The 23501-nt window shown below is 40.5% G+C and overlaps 1 protein-coding gene across 1 annotated transcript in view; it reads left to right on the forward strand.

Moving 5' to 3' along the window:
- Nucleotides 1-22517, forward strand: part of LOC145398729 (lysosomal acid glucosylceramidase-like) — a 62816-nt gene extending 40299 nt beyond the window's left edge. The window contains exon 16 of the mRNA XM_080271530.1: nucleotides 22495-22517. Within this exon, the coding sequence (XP_080127656.1) occupies nucleotides 22495-22517 (23 nt within the window). The remainder of the gene's footprint in view (nucleotides 1-22494) is intronic.
- The last annotated feature ends 984 nt before the right edge of the window (nucleotides 22518-23501 follow it).

Raw genomic sequence — 23501 nt, forward strand, 5'->3', positions numbered from 1 at the left:
ACTGTCCACCCATCCTTCTCTTTCCTGTATTGTGTTTGTTTCTCTGTCATAGTAGCTCAACAGATTAGTAACACATGATTTTCCTTTTCTGAAACCAAACTGTCTTTCTGTTATCATACTGTGTTCTTCTAGATGATTTACCCAAGCTTTTCTTATAAGCTTTTCTAATACCTTGCTTACAACACTGGTCAGTGATACTGGTCGGTAGTTGAGTGGATTTTGTCTATTTCCTTTCTTGAATAAGGGGACAATATTTGCTTTTTTCCAAATATCAGGTAGTTTACCTTGACTCAAAGATTTCTTGAAAATTAAAAATAATGGTTTACTTAACTCCTTTGCACATTCTCGTAGTACCCAACATGAAATTTCATCAGGACCACTTGCTTTTTCTCTGTCTAATTTACTTAACTCCTCCTGTATTACTTTTCCTGCTATTTGTATATCTGGTAGTATGTCTGGACATGCATGTTCCACATTGTCCCTCTCAAAATTTTTTTCTTCTGTAAAAACTAATTGGAAATTCTTATTTAGTGCTTCACAAATATCTTTCTTTTGTGTATAAGTGATTCTCTCGTCCGTAATGGATTGTATTATATCTTTTACTTTGGTTTTGCTTCTGATGTAGCTGTAAAACAGCTTTGGTTGATCACTACTTTTATTATTATATCCTCCTCAAACTGTTTTTGGGCTTCCCTCCTTATTCTTGTATAATCGTTTCTTGCCTGTTTGTAATTATTATACGCCCTTTCACTATTGTGTCTTCTGTATCTATTCCACAACAAATCTCTTCTTTCTTTTGATTATTCACATTCTGTATTGAACCATTTCTGTATTTTCTTATCTGCTTCTTTGTGCTGTGGGATGTACTTCTGGACTCCTATTTCATAAAATAAACAGAATTTTTTATATACAGCATTTAAATCTTGTCCCTTAAGCTCATTTTCCCAATCAACTTCTAAGAAATACTTCTTTAGGTCTTGATAATTTCCCTTTTTATAGTTTAGGCTCTTTTTGTAATTTTCATTGCTGTTAACTATGTCATATGCTATCCTGAAGTTATAATTTAGTACTGCATGATTTTTTTTGCCGAGTGGAGGGTGATACATTAAACTGTCAATATCATTTTCTTGCCTAGTAAATATTAGATATAGCACTGAAGGTACATCAAGTCCTCTTTTTCTGGTGGTTTCCCTCACATGTTGCGTTAGGAAAAAGTCTTGCACGAGATCCAGGAGCTTTTGGTCCCAACAGCTTTCTTGGCTAATTATATCTAGAGTATTCCAATTTATCTTTGTATTAAAATCCCCAGTTAGTATAATTCTTTCCGATTTCTCTTCCATTTTATGTAGTAATGATCTTAAACTCTGAATTGTACTCCCTGCCAGGTCCTCATATTCATCTCTTTCCCATGTGTTTGATCTGGGTGGCATGTACAAATTAGCTACAATTACTTTCCCTTCAGATGTGTTGATCTCTACTGCAATCAGCTCTACTTGTGATGGTATATCTAGTTTTATTTCATTGCTTTTTAGATTTTTCTTAGTTAATATTATAATTCCTCCTCCTTTTTTTAAATTTGTCTCTCTTCCATATATTGTATTCCTCTATTCTTCTCCATATATTGTATTCCTCTAAGTTTAGTATGTCATTGGATATCCTTGGTGTTAATTTTGTTTCAGTTAGGCATATTATTTGTGGTTCATTTTCTCTGACATAATCATTCATCTCTAATAATTTAGATACCATTCCATCCACATTTGAGTACATCAACTTTATCATCTTGTTTACATACTTGTCATGACATAGTTTTACTACCTTCCTCCTTATTATTTCATCCTGTTTGTGTACCACTTTCGTACCTGCAATCCTATTACTTTGTAAAAAAAAAAATTTCTTCTTCTCCTCTTCTGATCTTCCCTTATTTTTTGTTTTTGCTTCCTCCCTTTTCTCTTTCAGTAATTCCAGTTCCTCTTGTGTTAGGCATCTTTTTATCCATACATTTTTGAACTCCTCTTTTTCCATAAGATTCTTTGCATTTTTTAGTATCTCTTCCACAGTTTTTACACTCTGGAAAGTCACCTTTAGAGGTCTTGTCCTGCTTTTCTCGTATTTCCCTAACCTTTTGTGTTCCTCTATGTCTTTACTACAGATTTCCTCTGATACTTCTTTCAGTAAGCTCATTACATTTGCCATCTCCTTTTTGTCTCTTGTTTTTTACTTCTTCCTCTTCTATACCAGTGATTACTATAGATTTGTTTATATCTACTGAATCTTTGACTAACTTTGGATTGTTTTGGATTATTCTTTTCACTTCCTGTTTAATGCTTTTTTCCTCCACCCTTGTTTCTAAGTCTCTCTTTACTTTCATCATTTCAGCATACGTGGTTTCCACATCATTTTTGTAGCTTTGCACAGCTTCATTCACCAGTGTTATCTTCTCCTCAATATCACTGCTCTGGTCTATAAGACTGCTTACTTGCCTAATTGTCTCTGTCATTTTTGAACTCTTCCATAACACTCTTGTGATTGACTACTGTACTTGCCATTTCACTCATTTTCTTCCTAAGTGTACTCAATTCCACTGTTAGTTCATTGATGGTTGTGTCTTTCTTGTTGGCCTCCCTTCCTAGTTTTCCTATTTCTTCCTTTTGCAAGTGCATCTGCTTCTTTATTTCATCAATTTCATTTTTGAAAGCCATTTCTAGTTTGTTTACACGTTCAACCAGTCTATTGTGAGTCTCCACTTCAACCAGTTCTTGGTAGAAATCATCATTTTGCTTTCTACCTTTATCCCTTTTCTTTTCCAAATTTGCTTTACTAAAGTATGTATCCATTTTGCAATACTAAAAGTACAGAGTATGTACTTACATTCCCCGTGCTGCTGTAGTCTAAACAAACCTAAGATGACTCAGCGCATTCTTTCGTCTTGGTTCTCTTTTCTGTTTGAACAAGTCTTGTTTAAACTTTTTTTTTTCTTTTAATAATGAAAAATCATTTAGTCTAACTTGGTACAGAGCTTGACTCATACAAAGATACTAATTTAGGCAATGCCACTCGCCGTGTTGGTTCGGTACGGAGCTCTGATGTCGCACGTCTGCCTCGATTGACTCGATTGTGTGTGTGTGTGTGTGTGTGTGTGTGTGTGTGTATGTATAATATATATATATATATATATATATATATATATATATATATATATATGTGTGTGTGTGTGTGTGTGTGTATAAGAAATAAAAACGAAAACGCAACATTGGAAAAGGACGAAGAAGTCTAAATTCAAGGATTTTAGATTCTCGAAAATGGAAAGAAATAATGTATGAGAAAGGGAAACCCTTGAAAAAAAAAAAATCCAAAATTATTACATAAATTTATGTGGTGGTACTGCGATGGAATAATGATGGTGTCACGAGTCTCAAGCGCCGAGATGTGAATGCAATTTATCCTCTTTCGTCAGATACTGCCAAAGGCGCTAACTGGTCTTCTACTTACGTTTTCTTGACAGCAGAAGCCATGCCTCGAATCAAAATATATACAGACAGAGACATTGGTAGAGACGTAGACAGACAGACAAATAAACAGACACAGACAGTAGATACAGATAGACATGTGGATGGATAGACAGATAGATTGACGTAGACAAAGAGAAAGATAGACAGACAGATAGACTGACATAGACAAAGAGAGAGAGAGAGAGAGAGATAAATATATAGGTATGCTGATAAACAGATAGATCGACTGAGGCATATGGATCACTGTTGAAAATACACAAGTAACATCGAAAAAGCTGTAAAAATCAGTTACCGATGACATAATCTTAAAACCTGGTGAGAGAAAACACACTCACCTGATAGTGTAGAAGTACGACACACAGACAGAAAAGAGCTTTACGTCGTGAGGGAAAAGATAGGGTAAAAATGGAGGGGAGTAAGAAACGTTACAGCCGTGGAGAGAGAGAGAGAGAGAGAGAGAGAGAGAGAGAGAGAAGGGGGTAATAAGAATGAAAGAGGCTTAGATAATGAAGCGAAGGGAAAGTGAGAGAAAATGAACGGAGAAGAGGTTGGTAAAAACAGGAATGAGAAAGAACTAGTGAAGACGAAGGGGAAACGGGGGGGGGGGGCAAGGACAGACAGACAGACTGACAGACATACAAAATGTCAGAAAGACACAAGTACAATACATACATACATGAAGAGAGAGAGAGAGAGAGAGAGAGAGAGAGAGAGAGAGAGAGAGAGAGAGATGCATGCAAACACACACACATCCTTGCAGAAAGAGAGATGTGGTGAAAAAAAGTACCTGGATGCTGTGTATAACTGGAATCAAAGGTTTCATTAGAGTCGTTAAGTCATGTTTATACGACAGACAGACAGACAAACAGAGTGAGTGAGAGGAAAGGGGAATGTAGTCTCGGTAATTAAAATACCTGACTCTAGGTCGGCTACTTCAGTTAGCCCCACGTCTCCCATTCTTCTCTCTCTGATCGATAAAGTAGATGACTTAGTCAACAACGCCTCAGAGGACTCGGCCTTTCTTACATAGAAATAAACAACGTAGCTTAAGCCACGTTAGTATAGGGGCCATAATAGGAAGTTAAGGAAAGCCGTAAGAAGTTGGTTATCTGTCGTGCGTTATGAGCTAGAGTGGGAAGCCAGCGAAGCGATTTTTACTCTAAGTTCAGCTGAGAAATGAGCGGCCCGACACAACACGGCCCGACCGCATTGGTTTTCAGAGGCTAATAACTTTTTTATTATGTGAGATATAGAAGAGATTCTTTCAGAAGGCAGTAGATACTGTCACGGGGTTTTTAAGTACATGCAGTATTAAAGAATAATAATCAATAATACTTGAGAACAGGACAATGAATTGTCTTGCGAAAATCAAGACATGATTACTTTATGCTGGTTTACTTTGGCGATTCTCTAAGGACGAGAATTTATAAACTTTCTCAACAGTACACAGCAGAGACTCACAAATGCTGTTTGGTAGTACTGTTAGCCTGTGGAGAAAGTGACTCCACCCTTGACAATATCTAATGCTATTAATGATAAACAGGTTCTTGCTGGTGCAATTAACTCCTAGATGGCACAACGGATTTAAGTTAATAAAAAGGACTGGCCTAAGTACCAGTTATGAATAATGCAAAGCGTTTATGCAAACTAGGATCTATAACTAAAATAAGCTAAATGTGGAGTAATAAAAAAAAAGTTTACATTACATTAAGCTCAAGAAAAAGAACTGTTAAATTTATTGATTACAATTAAATAAATTTACGTTACATGTTTCAAAATGAATTCAAAATAAGGAGATCGCACTCACTCGCTCACTCAAAAGCTAAACTCTTCAACCTAGGAAAAACGAAAAGAAATACTGGTCAGAAAAGTGGGGTAAGCGGAATGGAATGGGCGTCGTTACTGAGGAAGGACAGTGCCACACTCGCTGATCCTCTTGCCGGCTCACGCTATGTGGAGCCTTCAGGAACCCTCTGAGGAACGACCTGGTCTCACGACATTTCAATCCTGAGTTCAGATCGTGAGAGAGAGGCGAGTGTCGAGCCGCACTTACTAACGGCTAGAATGAGTGAAACACGCCCATAACAAATCACACAGCGGAGGTGCTAATGTCGCACACAAAGACGATTACTTATGAAACAGTGAAAAATGTCCTGAAAACATTCCCGATTGAGTAAATACAGGGATAGTTAAACTGAGTGATAAATACTGGGATTTTCACTAGAATTCGTGGTTTCCCACCAAAGTTTAATGTCACGCGTTCATTCAAATACAGGACGCGCCGACTTGTGACATTACGCCCCATCAAAAATGATTTTTTTTTTCTCAGGGAAAAAAAATTTCAATATATATACATATATATCCTAACTCAGTTATACAAGATTCACATTGTGGTGTGTGTGTGCTATCCCGCTACAGGAGAAAGGCACAGTCGCCAGTGAGCGAAAAAAAAAAACTCGTATTTATGTTAATAGAAGCAAGCTTGAGGGAAAAACTCCATGACGATGGTGAAAAATCCTGTACTCAGGTCAAACTGAGCGAAAAGTTCGCTACATTTACATTAACAACTAATTGTTATGTAGCGTGATGTATGTAATACATGGTGTAGGTGTGACAGTTGTGGTGTAACTGTACCTACGTGTAAAATTATATAATGCAAATCAATAGTAAATGATGATGATGAGGCAGAGAAGAGGCGGCAGCATGCGTCAGGGTCGATCAGCTGTTCTGCACGGGAATGCTGCACCCACCAGCTGCACCTGCGAAAGGAATCAAGATGGAGCATCAAAAGTGTCATTTCTCTCTGTCTGCCTAGCAATCAGTACCTATGTCATTATTAATCAGGAAACGTGTCAGTTCTTGAATTGCTCAAATCTCTTAGAACGGGCAGTTTACTAGTTAACCTAACTCTACACTTATGATTAATGACAGGAAGCTGAGAATCGCTATGCAATCTTGGGCAGGTCACGTTTTAACACCCACCGTGGGTGTGAACACTCGTGTGGATATTGTGCATTCTCTGGGAATCCTCAGAGAGGCCCACAGCTCGAGATGTTCCACAAGGTAATTCATACACAGCCTCGGACTGTCTCTGCAGGGTTCTTAAACTTCCCCATTAACTTATGGTATACATGTATATACAGTACAGGTCCTGGACATAACGTGTCCTGTGGGACCAACGGGCAAGATGTCAGCAATTACTGGTACACTTTTAACTGGGAACCAGGCTGGTCCTTGGATTACTCAAATCTCTGAGAACGCCTATCTTACGGAACCCAGCATATAACAGTTGCCCGTATTAGTCAGCAGTTAGCAGGCGAGACATCAGGTCTGCATCTACGTTATCACTTCCCTTGATGTATCTCACAACAAGGTTAAACTACTGTAAATACACGTCCAGCGTGTCAATCTCACGTTAGCCGTCTTGGTCGTGCTGAGACTAGTGAGTGGCATATGATCAGTTTCCAGAGTGAATGGTGCTCAATATAAATAATAATATTTCTTAACACCATCAACCACGGCCAAGAGTTCCTTCTCAACAGTACTGTAATTCCTCTTGGCGGGTTTTAGCTTAGGGCTGTGGTATGCCACTGGGAAGATTCCACCTTCCGATTCCTGCATCAATACGGCACCTACTCCATCTTGTGAAGCATCAGTGCGCAGTATGAAAGGTTTGTTGGAATCACGCAACTGCCAAATAGGCTTCTTGCACAATATGTTTTTAAGGACGGCAAAAGATCTCTTGCGCTTCTCCCCATTCAATGGTGTTTGGAGCATATTTCCATAGCACCTCGTACAAAGGCTGGGCAATGAGAGCAAAGTTGGGGATAAAACTCCTATAATACCCCACTAGGCCAAGGAATGCCCTAACCTGTTTCCTGGTCACGGGTCTTGAGGCTTCTCTAACCTTCCTGATCTTGTCACCCTGACACCTGCAGCGATTGTTACCAACAATATGTCCGAGGAACTCCACCTCACTGTGAGCAATTTTACACTTGCTAGGCTTTACAGTCATGTTGAAACTCCGAAGTCTACTGAAGACAATTTCCAAGAGTCTGAGGTTCTCCTCCAATGTGGCAGAATGAACGAGGACATCATCAATGAACATCTCTACTCCTACGATACCATGGAGCACTTGTCTCATGGCACGATTGAATACTGCTAGGGAATTGCTAAGTCCAAATGGGAGGACTTTATACTGATACAACCCCCTAGGAGTAGCAAAGGCAGTGAACTGACGACTCTCGGGGTGAAGGGGAATCTGGAAGAATACCTTCACCAAATCGAGCTTCGTGAAATATCGTGACCCCGCCAGCTTGGAGAAGATGGCAATGTCGTCACCCATCGGCTCAGCATCCACTTTGGTGATTGCATTGGGCCTCCTGTAGTCGCCACAAATCCTGACTCCACCATCCTTCTTGTGGACTACTACCATTGGATTGCAGTAAGGAGATGAGGACTTTTCAATAATACCTGCAATCTCCATGTCAGTAATTTCGTTGTCTACTGCGCCCAGTAGTCGCATGGGAATCGGATATGGCTTAATCTTTACAGGAGTATCGCTGGTCAACTCAATTTTTTGACAATCAACCTATACAAGCCTAGGTTGGTCAGAGAACACATCAGCACACCGACAGAACAGTGACCTTTTGGCATTCTAATCACCCAATGCTAAGTCAGTGTTAAGTAAAACATCTCCGACAGTCTCTTCCTGATGGGACTGAGCGGTTAAGGGCTCGTCATCATGGTCATCAGCTGGGATCACAGCGGCTGCCCTAGTTTCTTCCAGTGGCTGATCATTATCATCAGCTACTCGTAGGCCAGTCTCCTCAGGGTTTGACTCATGATAAGCCTTCAGCGTGTTAATGTGGAACCTTTTGCGAAGATTCCCCAACTGAATTATGTAGTTGAGGTCTGAAATGCGCTCTGCTACATCAAATGGACCCTTCCACCAACAACTTGTTCTGGGCAGTGGGGAGTAACACCAAGCACTTATCACCTAGACTAAACTTCCGAAGTTTTGCCTTCTTATCATAATAGGCTTTCTGAACTTCGCGTGCCTTGATCAATTCTTCCTTAGCTAACTTGCACATCGACTGGAGGCAGTCAGCTAGATCAAGGACGTAGGTGTAGATGGTCTCGACTTCAGGGTTGGGTTCTTCATCGTCCCATAACTCGCGAAAGACTTGAAGTGGTCCACGGACTGACCTTCCATACACCAGTTCAAAGGGTGAGAACTTCAAGGAGTGCTGTGGGGCTTCTCAATAATCAAACAGAAGAGGAGCAATGAACCGCAGCCATTCCTTTGGCTGTTCGGTGGCCATGCGCTTTAACATCTTCATGAGAGTCCCATTGAACCTCTCACACAGCCCGTTACACATGGGATGATAAGGCCTAGTTCGCAGGCCTCGGACGGACAACAATCTGAATGCTTTGTTCATTGTTGCAGAGGTGAACTGCGAACCCCGGTCGCTTAAGACCTCTTTGGGGATACCTACACGACAGAACACTTCGATCAATGCCTCAGCAACAGTGACGGCCTCTATATTTTTAAGGGCCAAGGCTTCAGGCCACCATGTGCTGAAATCGACAATACTGAGGATATACTTTGATCCATCACTTGCCCTAGGAGAGATTGGCCCAACAATGTCAACTGCTACTCTCTCGAATGGTTCAGAGATTACAGGCATTGGTTTCAATGGCGCAGGATGGACACGTCCCTGGTCAGTGGTACGCTGACACACATCACAGGAACGCACAAGCCTTTTTATTTCCTGTCCCATTCCTGGCCAGAAAAAGTCAGCATGGATGCGGTCAGAGGTTTTCTTTTGGCCCATGTGACCTCCCATGACTGAACAGTGACCCAATTCAAACACTGCCCGGCGATGCTTTGTGGGAATGACGAAATGCAGTCGAACCACGCCCTGGGGTATTTGTGACTCATGGTACAGCCGTCCTCGCTTGCGAAGGAACCTGGCTTGACCTCCCCGTGAATACTTAATCACTTTACCCTCCAGCTTCTTATGCACTGAGGCAAGTGTCGGGTCAGACTGTTGTTCTTGGACAACATCTTGACTATGAATCAAATCTTGCGGCGTTGCGAAGGTCAACGGGGTGACACGATTCAGAGCCTTGGCCACGGCTCGTGTTACTGCAACAGCCGAAGTCTGAGTAGCAACATCTACGGCGCAACTGTTTTTGACGCCCGGTATGTTGCCGATAATGAGGTCAAACAAGGGTTCTGCCATGACAACAGCAGCTGTAAGCCAGTGTAGAAAGGAGATGCCACCTGGATACGTGCCTCAGGGAATAATCTCACTTACCCATCAATAAGTCTAACTTGGATCTGCTTACCCGTGTACTCGTCGGGCCAAACTAAACTTTGCTTGACAGAGCAACCTGAGGAACCATTATCTCTCAGGACATTTACAGAAACACCTCCCACAAACCCTGGCTGAACAAGAAAGGCAGTGTTACTGGTGGAAGGGTCTGAGGAGGTAGCAGCTAGTCATTGGTGAAACTGTGGAACAAACGATGCAGCAAATGTGGCGCCCTGAGAACTTGATACCTGAGGGGTCATGCTCACCATCTGAGGAGCTGGAGCATTGACCACCTGTGGAGGAGGGTTCACTGTCGCTGGGGAACTAGTGAACTGCGGGGAAGTACCTGTACTGGTGGGGTTGGCACCACTGTACGCTTGTTGTGGCATAAGGGCTGCATTTGCTTCCTGCCTCCGATACACTAAAGTCGATTGTCCAGATTGAGGGTTACGTGGTTTGTCCTTGCCCTGCTGCTGCTTGAAATACCGGTACTGCTGCTGGTTAGGGTTCTGCTTGTTGTACCGCTTCCACTCAGGTTTCTTAGTGTTTTGCCCCTGGTTCTTCTTCTGCAGTTTTGGACCTTGGCCAATATTCTGAGAACGGCCTTGTTGCTGGGGTTCAGTCTGAGACGGTTTCCCAGTTTTATCAGGTTTCCTGTTCCAGGTATGCTTCTTGCGAGTTTGATACCCATATGCAGTGAAGAATGCATCAGCCTTCTTCACCATTTGGCTGGCATCTCTTACCTGGCAGATCTTAAGCTGAGCCATAAGTTCAGTAGGCCATGACTTTTCTAGCTGCGTGTGCAGCATAAGGTCAATTATCCCCTCACGTGTGGAAGGAGTTTCATCTTTCTCCATCCACTCATCTAAGTAAGCAGTAAGCCGGTCAAGAAACCGAACGGCAGTCTCTTTTTCTTGTAAACGCGCCCTCATGAACTGACTCTTGGCGTCGCCAACTGTGAGACCGCATGCTTTGACAAGTGCAGCTTTCATCATTTCATACGTGAGATTGTCTCCACGAATTCTGTGGAGAGTATCGAGGGCAGGGCCCTCAAACAGGCTAAGAAACTGAAGCCACTTAGCTGCATCATCCAGCTGGTAAAGCTGAGCCATGTCTTCGAAACGAGCTATGTATGGCTTGATTCGCTCACCTTCCTTGTATGGGGGAAGCTTGATGTGTGGGGTCACCAGAACATGTGCAGGGAGAGAGCTCGTGGAACTTGGGCCAGCTGCACCAGATGTGTCTGAAGCCAAGGAATCTCGCTTGAGCTTCAACATTTCAAATTCATGTTTTTTGCGTGCTTCTCGCTCGGCACATTCGTGTTCTCGTTGTTCTCGCTCGTATTCACGTTCTCTCTCTCGTTGTTCTAACTCGAGTTGATTTTCTCTCTCACGTTGTTCTCGCTCGTATTCGCGTTGTTCTCGCTCTTGTTCTAACTCGAGTTCGCGTTGTTTTTGCTCATATTCGCGTTGTTGTCACTCTTGTTCTAACTCGAGTTCGTGTTGTTGTCGCTCGTGTTCACGTTCTCTCTCACGTTCCTCGCATTGTTTTCGCTCGTGTTCACGTTCTCTCTCACGTTCCTCGCATTGTTTTCGCTCGTGTTCACGTTCTCTTTCTCGTTCTTCACGAGCATCTTTCTCACGTTGTTGCTCGTAATTAAACTGTGAGAGAACGTAATTTTGAATTTTTTCGGGGTCGCTAAGTCCCATATCTCTAGCTTCCTGTACATAGACATTGGCCACCATGATGCTAACTCAGTCTAAGTAAACTAGCGACTCAGTACTGACTGCAATTTTGCAAAGAAAAATGCCAATAATCAAGAATAAAGAATATAGGCACAGGTTAGTGGTGACCAGTTTTATCTAATTAAACTGGTAAAGAAAGAAAATTAAACAAACAACTGACTGTGAAAACTATTACATAAATTAATAGAACTGAATCAATAATCACCAGTAAGACAGTGCCTATAGACTTTAATGATAAATACCTAAGTATGAGTGAGTGAGTATTATCTCGTGGATAGCTTTAGAGGTAAGAGTTAATATCCTGGAATGAGGTCGCCAAATGTCACGGGGTTATTAAGTATATGCAGTATTAAAGAATAATATTCAATAATACTTGAGAACAGGACAATGAATTGTCTTGTGAAAATCAAGCAATGATTACTTTATTCCGGCTTACTTCGCCGATTCTCTAAGGACGAGAATTTATAAACTTTCTCAACAGTACACAGCAGAGACTAATTCCTCACAAATGCTGTTTGTTAGTACTGTTAGCCTCTGGAGAAAGTGACTCCACCCCTGACAATCAATATCTAATGCTATTAATGATAAACAGGTTCTTGCTGGTGCAATTAACTCCTAGATGGCACAACGGATTTAAGTTAATAAAAAGGACTGGCCTAAGTACCAGTTATGAATAATGCAAAGCGTTTATGCAAACTAGGATCTATAACTAAAATAAGCTAAATGTGGAGAAATAAATCATGAGTTTACATTACATTAAGCTCAAGAAAAAGAACTGTTAAATTTATTGATTACAATTAAATAAATTTAGGTTACATGTTTCAAAATGAATTCAAAATAAGGAGATCGCACTCACTCACTCACTCAAAAGCTAAACTCTTAAACCTAGGAAAAACGAAAAGAAATACTGGTCAGACAAGTGGGGTAAGCGGAATGGACTGGGCGTCGTTACTGAGGAAGGACACTGCCACACTTGCTGATCCTCTTCCCGGCTCACACTAGGTGGAGACTTCAGGAACCCTCTGAGGAACGACCTGGTCTCACGGCGTTTCAATCCTAACTGAGTTCTAATCGTGAGAGAGAGGAGAGTGTCGAGCCGCACTTGCTAACGGCTAGAATGAGCGAAACACGCCCATAACAAATCAGTCAGCGGAGGTGCTAATGTCATGCACAAAGATAATCACTTATGAAACAGTGAAAAATGTCCTGAAAACATTCCCGTTTGAGTAAATACGGGGATAGCTAAACTGAGTGATAAATACTGGGATTCCACTAGATTTCGCGGTTTCCCACCAATGTTTAATGTCACGAGTTTATTGAAATGTAGGACGCGCCGACTCGTGACAGATACATTCAATTCATTTTTTGCTATATATTTACTCATGAGACCAATGAAACCCCTTGGAATCCCAGCCTTCCAGGGGAATGTATCGAGGGCTTCAATTGATATGCTCCACTATGAAATCGAATTAAAAAAGATTTCCTGCTGTAACACTATGTTTTCTTGCATGAATTCTAACAATTAAATATCGGGTATTACGCCCATAATTTTACATGAACGTTATTTCAATGTTTTCGGGGTGAACTCAGCAAGGGTAAAAGCCCCATTTCTGGGTTTTATCACTCGATCAACAGCCAAGCTTTTATCGAAGCAGTTCGTTGACACAGCAAGTCAAGAGCAGAGATATGAATATTACGTGTGTATTAAATGCTACTGCGCCTCTCTGTATGCACAAACGTGAGGGAGTGAAAACGTGAGAACGTAAATATTTTACCACAGTTATTTTTCTTATTGTTCAACTACCTCGCCAGAAATGTTGCAAGTTTACGCCAAGATGAAATTATAAAGATAAGCGTATGTACAAACGCTCGCTCATTCTTCACGTGCTCACAAAGTGCACTTTACTGGTTACCAGGATTTGACAGTGGTTCTGAGATCCTTCATATAAGGAAAGAAATTCATAGCAGGCCAGAAGGGCTGTGTAGGTAGGAGGGTGTAATATTTCATAATATTTGGGACAATTTTAACCATGATAGGATCATGTATTCTCGAAGCGACCTCCACCTCAATACTGTAGGAAATGTTAGGTAAGGTAGGATTTTGGATGACAGTGTTAGACATGCTTTAGATACCGATAGAGTGGTAGAGAGTGGGACAGTTAGTGACGAAGCGGTATATAATCTAATCCCTGAGGCTAAAGGTAATTTGGTACATAAGATGTAGTTACATCACCAGGCGTGCCAGGTGGACATGACCTCATCCAGGTACATGCAGACAATCAGGGGATTTCTTGGGAGGAAGAGGACGTCACATCAGTGGTTTGTAGGAATGTAGCAATCTCTGCTGAGGATTTAAATAGGTAAACAGGACTAATTTTGCTGTCTCACTGCCCTACTATATCCTGCTATACTATGAATATTATGTACATGAATATGAGATATATTATTTCAATGAGAGATGAGTTAATTATTTGTGGAACTATCGAAAAACCTAACATATTTATGATTACAGAAGAATGGTTCAACCGTGGTGACAAGCGCCTTATTGGAGAAGTATTTCAACAAAGCTATAAAATATCTGAAAAATCATGACTGCAAAAAAACTGAGAGTTGTTCTACTATAATATGCAGTACCTTAAAAACACACAACTGCAGTATAAACCAGTAAACTGGTTGGTGCAGCATAAAGTTCTTCGTACGTCGAAATTTTCATAGAAAGTAATAAGTCCATTCCTTTTGGCTCAGTTTACAGATCACCAAAGTTAGATGTAAAGAAGCATTAGGTTAGTGTATGTGAAAATAAAGTAAGGCAGAACACATGTGGTATCTCAGATTGCCACCACCGGCAGGGTAGGGCTGGCGGCACAGGGTCCACCCGGTCGCCATCAAGCAACTGAGCTGGCAGCGACTGTTGCTATTTCCGCTAATGCTCATCAGCGAAGAGATTAAAGTGCGGCTTTATTCTTCATCATCATCCGCGGCCTGACCACAAATTTAAACTCAGTTCATTTTTTCCTTCAGTCCATATCCCCTTTCGCCCATTTCCTCACAGAACCACAAATCTCACCCTCTACTGATATATCTCCATTTTGTTTTCCCTGTTACCATCTCCTTACAAACTTCCGTAACAAGGGCAGCACCTGTTGTTATATCAAATCCCAATATGCAGTTGACACTATTTTAAACTTCACTTCATCCAGTTTTGATTACTCATTGTATAAATTAAATTGTCAAAATATTACCAAATATATTTGTGTAGTTTATCGCACCCCCAATGCTTCTTCAGAACCCAGTGTATTTGATTCCATATCCACACAGTTAAGTAACCTTAACCTTGCCCTTAGCACCGAAATTACCATTTTGGGTGATTTTAACATACATTATGTTGAATGGTTATTGCATTCTGCCAGGACTGATGACGCTGGTCTAGAGTGCGAGCTGTTTGCAGAATCATTTAATCTCACCCAGCTGGTAAAGCAACCAACCAGAATATCTGATAATCCTGACAATAATGCCCATCTCTTGGATTTATTTTTAAGAAATAATCCAGATCAATACAGGATAGAGGTATTGTCACCACTTGGATCCTCTGACCACAATTTCATCAGAGCTTCATTAGTCAACCCCCCCCCCCACACACCTCCCCGTTCTGAACCTGTCAGAGTGACCCGATGGCACTTTCATAGGGCAAACTGGGATAGACTTAGAAATTATCTTGCTGACATTCCATGGCAGTCTTTCTTCTCTAGTGATCCCAATTCTACACAGTCACACATTTGCGATTTACTACTAGCTGGTATAGATTTATTCATACCAGGTCAACAGTTCACTAAAAGATCGAACTTTCCAAAATGGTTTGATGGCAACTGTGACAGAGCAACAGCCCCAAAGTCATTAGCATATTACTTTTACTTAAAATCAAAAACATCTGAATCACTCTCTCAATTTAAAATTGCTAGAAATCATGCAAAAGCCGTAAAAAATTGAGCTAAATCAAACTTTCTTCAAAAGCAAGCATCAAGACTACTTAACAACCCTAATGACAATAGAATATGCTGGTCAACTCTCAGTTCTTTTAATAGTAACTTTAACAGGTCATCTTCCATTCCCCCACTAAAATCTTTAGACAGCAACATTACAAATGACTCGCATAGGAAAGCGGATAATTTTGACAATACATTTGCCAGAAATTCTACCGTAGACGATACCAGCCAGTATGTCCCAGTACTAGAACTTGACTCTTCCGAAACTGCCCCTCTTAAAACACAGACAAGATACATAAAATCCATCCTAGACAATTTACCTACCAACAAAGCTCCAGGCCCAGGTGGAATTCCACCAATTATTTTTAAAAAGTGTTCCCATGAACTTGCCTCTGTTCCAGCTAAATTATTCAGAGTATGCATACGTACTTCATTCCCAAATTCATGGAAAGAAGCCAATACCCATCTAATTCCGAAGAAAGGAAGTTCTTCTGATCCCTCTGATTACAGACCAAAAGCTGTCACATCTTCTCTTAGTAAGGTATTTGAAACTTTAATTAATAAGCACATTGTTAAACATCTTGAATCCAACAACTTAATTTGTGATAGACAATATGGTTTTCGCCACGAAAGATCCGCCATTGACATACTCAATCTCCTAACTCATACCATTCATCAATTGATCTACATGGAGAAACTCATGCAGTAGTCCTAGATATTTCTAAAGCTTTCTACAGAGTATGGCACCGTTCCCTGCTGTCCAAACTCCCTTGCTATGGACTTACGTCTTTTGTTCTTTTGATTTCTTCATATCTTAGTGACAGGAAAATAGCAATAAAAGTAGATGATGTATATTCCAATTTTCACTCAATTAACGCCAGCGTGCCACAGGGATCAGTCCTGGTGCCAACCCTGTTCCTGGTTCATATTAATGATCCCTTATCCGTCGCCCACAATCCCATCCACTCATATGCAGATGACTCAACACTACATAGTGCATTCACACTCAGACACCCATTTACAAAGTCTAATATATCTACCTTTCAACTCAGTACAGCCATCTCCATAAATCAAGACCTATCTATGATCAGTGAATGGGGACAAAACAACCTTGTCTCATTGAATGCTAGTAAAACTAAATATATACAATTTACTAATAGACAGATATTGCCAGATTCGTACATACCTTCAGTGCTACTAATATTCCCATCTCCAAAAGTATTGAAATTCTTGGCGTCTCACTTCACAATGACCTTAGCTGGACCGCTCATGTTAAATCACTTGCTAAAATCGCCTAAAAAAAAAAAAAAACGTAACTTCTTCGCTGATGAGCAGTAAGCCATAATTGATAAGAGTCATGTACGCTCTCAGCTTGAATATTGCTCACCCTTGTGGAATGCATGTGGAGAGGTTGCATTAAAACAACTAAATTAAATTCAGAACAAAGCTGTTAGAACTATTAACAACCTTGCCATTACAAATAAACTACCTCCCCAGCAAGTAAGAAGGAATGTCGCCTCCCTTACATTATTTTACAGATATTTTTATGGCAAATGCTCAGACGAAGTTGCGTCCATGGTGCCACCTCTCCATGCCTTCCCTCGTGCTACACGGCCTTCTGGTAGCGCTCATGACTGGAATGTCACTCAGCCATATTGCAGAAATTCTGCCTATCAGAATTCTCTCATTCCCCGAACTGCATCTCACTGGAACTTACTTCCCCCAGAGCTGTTTCCCTTCAAATTTCAACCCACAACTGTTCAAGCCTAACTGTTACAGATATTTTATGAACAGAGGACACTAGTAATTTGGTGTATGGATTATTTTTTTTTTTCATTTGTTTTTCCTTCCTCCGTTGTTACAAAAAAAAAAAAAAAAAAAAAAAAAAACGCATTATTTCGATGAACTGAATCATCCTTGATATAGTGGAAAACTTTGTGTGCAGAGAAACCGGGGAATTGTATGTCAGAACTGGTAGACGATGCATTTTCCGGCAATGCATACACCGACATGTGGCAATAATACTCTAGACATTGCCGTAGCAACAGATGATCTAATAAATTTTTGACAATTTTAGAGACAGTGACCATAATATCACGAGCCTTGAATTTAATATAAACTCTAAAACCAGTATTAATAACTTCTTTTCTTTCGAAAAAGCTAAATTCGATAAGATAATTTTGCCAGTACCTACCGGATAAAATTACTACAGGTGAATGATGTTGATGAAATTTGGAAAATATTCACTAATCAGTTGATATTTATCAAGCAAGAAATATAAGGAGAATTATCTGAAGAAATAATAATGTTAATATACCAGAAGTCAAAGAATATTGAAGAAATCGTCGGAGACAAGAGAAAGACATAAAAAATATAAATATACAAGAACTGATGATGACAGTACCCAATAATTTAAATGGCAGTGACGAGGCCTAAAATTATCTGGAACTAAACGAAAAAATTAGGTAAAAATACCTCGTGAAGAAATGCCAAGCCAAACAGATTACTTCCATTATGTAAGTCATCATCATCATCATCATCATCCGGACCTCCTTTCCCACCCAAGGGCAGGGTGAGGAGTAGCAATGTCCAGACAGCACAAACTTGCCCAATCCAAAAAGGCCACGCTTCCATTCACTCATCTTTCAAGCCCTCGGAATCCTGGCTCTACAGGATACGCCAAAAACATTCACCACATTCTGCAGCTTCACACAAACGTATCAGATTGAGTCAATTCGGACACTGCCATGGTCACAAGGGGCGCCAAAAATCCTGATCACGCACTTCTCACAACATTCATCCAGCCAGCTCAATCTCTTGTCAATTCCTTAGCCTTACTGACTTCCAAACCTCTCTTCCTCAAACACTCATCCACCAAATCTTTCCACCTTCACCTTGGCCTATCTCGCCTCCTCCCTCCTTCAGATTCGCTCAGATATACCTTTTTCACCACTCTATTATTATTCATTCTTTCCACATGACCATACCATCACAGGACACTCTCTTCGATTCTGGTGTCCACCGACTTCCTCACTCCACACCTTTCACGAATTACATTATTTCGTACCCTATCCACCCTCTGTACTCCACATACATTCCTCAGCAGTCGCATCTCCACTGCTCTTACTCTTGACTTCTCATTTTCATGCCACATCATAGTCTCACACCCATATGTTAAAGTCGGCACTAACACTCCCTCATGTAAGCCTTGTGCAGTTCCAACACTCAAGCCTCTGTTTTTTATCAAGGCCTTCATTGCACCAGCTACTTTCCTTCCTTGTGTCACTCTACTTTTAACTTCTTTTGCACATTTTCCTCTCTTCTCTGTCACTGTACCCAAGTATTTCAACTCTCTCACCAATTCCAGTCTCTCTCCATTCACTGTGACATCACACTGGGAGTCACCTTCTCTCTCAATAACCATCACTTTACTCTTCACTACATTTATTCTTAAGGCACGACACTCACAGGCATCAGCAAAACCCTGCACTAGCCTACCAAGTCCTTGTCCGGTACTTGCAAGCAGTAATGCATCATCAGCATACAACAAATTTGAGATATTCCATCTATCACCATTCATCACCAACGCCATCCCTCTCTCCATTACTCGTGTTTTTACTTCTCTAATCACCCCATCCATATATATATTGAACAACCATGGGGACATCACACAACCTTGGTGCATGCCCACACCGATCGTGAACCATTCACTTAGATTTTTTTTTTTTTTAATGTGTCCGACTCTGGGCATAGGCTTCACAGCCTGCTTTCAAGGCCCAGTAGCCCACCTATGTACCGCACACCTCTACATGTCACCACTTCGGCGCTAACACCCACCGTCCATATTGAATACATGCTAGGGCTGTCTCATACAGGACTGGTGTATTGGTATTAGAGGGGGTATTTTTACGATCAGTAAAGTCTGATTTTTATGAAATTCAAACCCTTAAACTGTTCCCTGCCCCAACGGGATTTGAACCCGGGTCCGTTAGGACTACAAGCCACCTCTGCCCATTAACCCTTACACATGCTTTGCTACCATCATAAAAACTCTTGACAGCACCTAGCAGCTTACCATCTACACCATACATGCGCAAAACTTTCCACAATCCCTCTCTGTCTACTTTGTTGTATGCTTTTTCCAGATCTATGAACGCCATAAACACCTTGTGGTCCTTCTCACAAGCCTTCTCTGCTAACTGTCTCAGTGCAAATACTTGATCCACACATCCTGTACCACTCCTAAAGCCACCCTGTTCATCACTCACTAGGACTTCTGATATCTTTCTTACTTTCTCCATAATAATTCTTCCATATACCTTCCCTACCACACTCAATAAACTTATGCCACTATAATTCTTGCACTCACTTCGCCCACCTATATTTTTGTACAAGGGTACAGTCATAGCCTTTTTCCAGTCTGCAGGCACAGTTTCACTCATGCATGCCTTCTTACATATCTCCAACAAGCACTTCATTCCACTCTGTCCATTACACTTATGCATCTCTACATACACCTCGTCAACCCCAGCTGCTTTCCCATTTTTCAGCCGTTTCACAGCACTCTTCACCTGTGCGAGTGTCACGTCTCCTGGCACTGCATTCCTTCTCTGCACACCGCCAAAACCAATCATGTTCACAGCCGCTCTGCTCTCTCTATTCCCATTCATCAGGCTTTCAAAATATTCTTTCCATCTGGTTCTTACTTCATCTCCATGGGTTAGTAACCTATCACCTGCATCCTTCACACCATCACATTTCTTTCTGCTTTCACTTTTACATTTCCACACCTCTTTCCAGAATAACTTCCTATTTTCAGAGTAGGTCGCATTCATTTTTCTTCCCAGATCATCATTTACCTCCTTCTTTTTCCTCTTTCCTAGTCTCTTTACGTGCTTCTTGCTCTTGATATACTCAGTTCTTATTTCAACTGAACCCCTATCCTGTAACCACTTTAGCCTCTTCTTTCTCTTTTCCTCCACCGCTCTCTTAACCTCCTCATCCCACCATGCCATACCCCTCCATTATGTAAGGAGTAAGAAAATTGTAAACCACAGCATGGACCCCCAGTTGTACTTGGAAGGTCTCGTTCATGATAACCAAACAACAGCATCAATATTGAACGACTCCTTTCACGGAGTTTGCGCAAAAGAAATGACTTACACATTTCCATCCCACAACCGGTTTTTTCAGGACCAGAATCGATTGTGGGATGGGAATGTGTAAGGTATTTTCTTTTGTGAAAACTCTGTGAATGGAGTCGTTCAGTATTAATACAATTGTCAACTAGAAAGCGCCCAAAGAGCGCATACCTCCGCCAATGCCATTGCCATCAAGAAGGATCCGGATCCGGATCCGTGGATATAGGATCCGGATCTGGATCCGTGGATATAGGATCCGGATCTGGATCCGTGGATATAGGATCCGGATTCGGCTTTGGACCTGCCTCAAATTTTAATCAGTCCATGGCCCACCTTTCCACAAAATTTCATTGAATTTCATTGAGAACTTACGGAAATATTGTGCTGGATACTCCGAATCCGGATCCGGACCGGCCTCCAAATTTAATCATTTTAATAATTTCTTCCATGGCATCTGACTGACCCTTCCACGAAATTTCATCATAATCTGTTCATAACTTTTTTTTAACAATCCCGGATCCAGATCCGTGAGTATAGGAACCGGATCCGGATCCACCCCTAAATTTGAACAATTCTTTCTTGGTCCATCGCCCACCTTTCCACAAAATTTCATTGAAATTCACTAAGAACTTTTGGAGATAATGTGCGGAATATTCCGGTTCCTGCCCAAAATTTAATATTTCTCCCTTGGCCCATGGCCCAACCTTCTACAAAATTTCATCAAAATCAGTTCATAACATTTTGAGTAATCCTGCTAGCAAACAAACATACAAACAGACAAACAAACCAATGCCGGGTAAAACGTAACCTCCTTGGTGGAGGAAGTCAACCAAGTTATAGGACATGAGGTATTAAATCTTCATCAGAAAATCAACCCAAACAAATCAACCGAACTGTACCAGATATTTCTTCGTGTCTTTCATGAATGCCGAACAAAGTTAGCCTAGTCTACAGCTAAAATATTCAATAAGTCATTAACTGAATGTTGATTACGTAATCACTGGATGCTCCTTCACACATCATCCATCTTTTTATAACGGGGATTCAAATGTACAACAGGTTCCCACGTAATTACTCTAACGTTAGTACTAAGCCAAATTTTGGAGAAAAAAAAAATCTAAATGTACGTTCTTCGTTTTTTAACAAATATAATCTTATAACAATCAGTATGGATTTCATAATTGTAGATTGTGCCTTACAAATTTGCTTTAAAATATCGTCGGATGTCATCTATCTAGATTCTCAGAAAGCGCTTGATATGTACCCCATCTAAAACTACTTAACAAACTAAAAGTCCATGGCCTGTCAAACAAAATATTTTCATGGACTTGTGATTGGCTAACTAATCACAAGCGAAGTGTAATGTTAACTGGCAAATTATCCGAATGGCTCGAAGCAACTTGCAGAATTACTCAAGGGTCATTTCTAGGACTAGCTCCTTTCATGTTTATGTTAATTATCGAGAAATTGGCCTGGTTCGTAAGGTAGCAAAATTTGCATATTACAAAAAAAATTGGAAGCAGAGTAGGTACGAAAGCTGACTGTGAATCTTTACTAAACGACCTGGAAAAATTAATGAATTGGAGGGAAAAATGACAGATGAAAACAATTAAATGTATATAAAGCTTGTTCGATACCCCAGTGGCAGAAATAAAGGACATGAAAGATTTAGGAGGTATTATTTAAAGACCTCAAAAACACTAAGCAGTGTACTGAGGTAGCAACAAGACAAAGTTCGCGGCTTCATCACAAGGAATTTCAATCATAAAATGCCTAATGTAATCTCTGTTTTATAGGTCATTTCCTAGACCACATCTAGAATACTGTCTGCATCACTGGTCCCCAAACCTTATCAAGGACGAAGACAAACTAGAGTGAGTGCCCCACAGTTCCACAAAAATTATGCCATCGCTGCAAAATTACGTTTTTAAGAGCGATGAAAGAAACTAAATATGCTTACTATTACAATGCAATGACTCAGTAGATGTCTAATACATTTAATTTAAATACTTAACAACTTGGACGATATCAGATACGACAATGGGTTCAAAATATAGAATGATGATACGACATGAAATAATGAAACTCAAAAGCAAGAGATGGACCACTAATGGGGAAAAAATCACTTTGATATTCGCATAGTGGAACACTGAAACAGGTTACCAGCAACAGAAATTAGTACTTTAACTCTTGATATATTTAATATTAGGCTAGACAAATATTTCGAGACTGTAGGCTGAATGTTATTTTTTTCCAGGTTGAAGTGTGTACTGACAGAAGTGAGACCTTTGCATAATTGTGAGAGATTACACAGTGCATAGATTGTCCTGTTTTGCGTCTCCTATTTAAAAATCCTATGTTTGTTCATTTTAAAAAGCATTATTTTTTCGCTACCGACTTTAACGGATGGTATTGTGAGTGAGGGAGAGCCAGGGTTGGAAAAAAATCACAGATTTTTTGTAAAAAAAAACGATTTTTTAAAAATTAAAACGGATTCTTTTTATTTAAATCAGATTTTGTTTAAATATGTGGTTTGCTTTCCAACCTTGTTTGTGTCTTTGGGAATTCTGTCAAAAGAGTACCTTTCTGGGTCTTTTCTTCTCCCACCTGCTGCAATGCGTCCATTAGGCATGATTATATATCATTTCAAAAAACAGGCTTACAAAATTAAAAAAAAAATAATAATGAGAAAGGGAAGTGGGAGTAAGGCAGTGCACCACAGGCTAGCACTTCTTGGTATGGGGGAGGTTACTCACACTGTCAGACACTGAAGAAAGTTGCCTCCTTGTCTTTTATATTTTGT

The sequence above is a fragment of the Coenobita brevimanus genome, chromosome 5 (assembly GCF_032717465.1).
Source record: "Coenobita brevimanus isolate Jiangsu-jjx chromosome 5, ASM3271746v2, whole genome shotgun sequence".
Classification (NCBI taxonomy): Eukaryota; Metazoa; Arthropoda; class Malacostraca; order Decapoda; family Coenobitidae; genus Coenobita; species Coenobita brevimanus.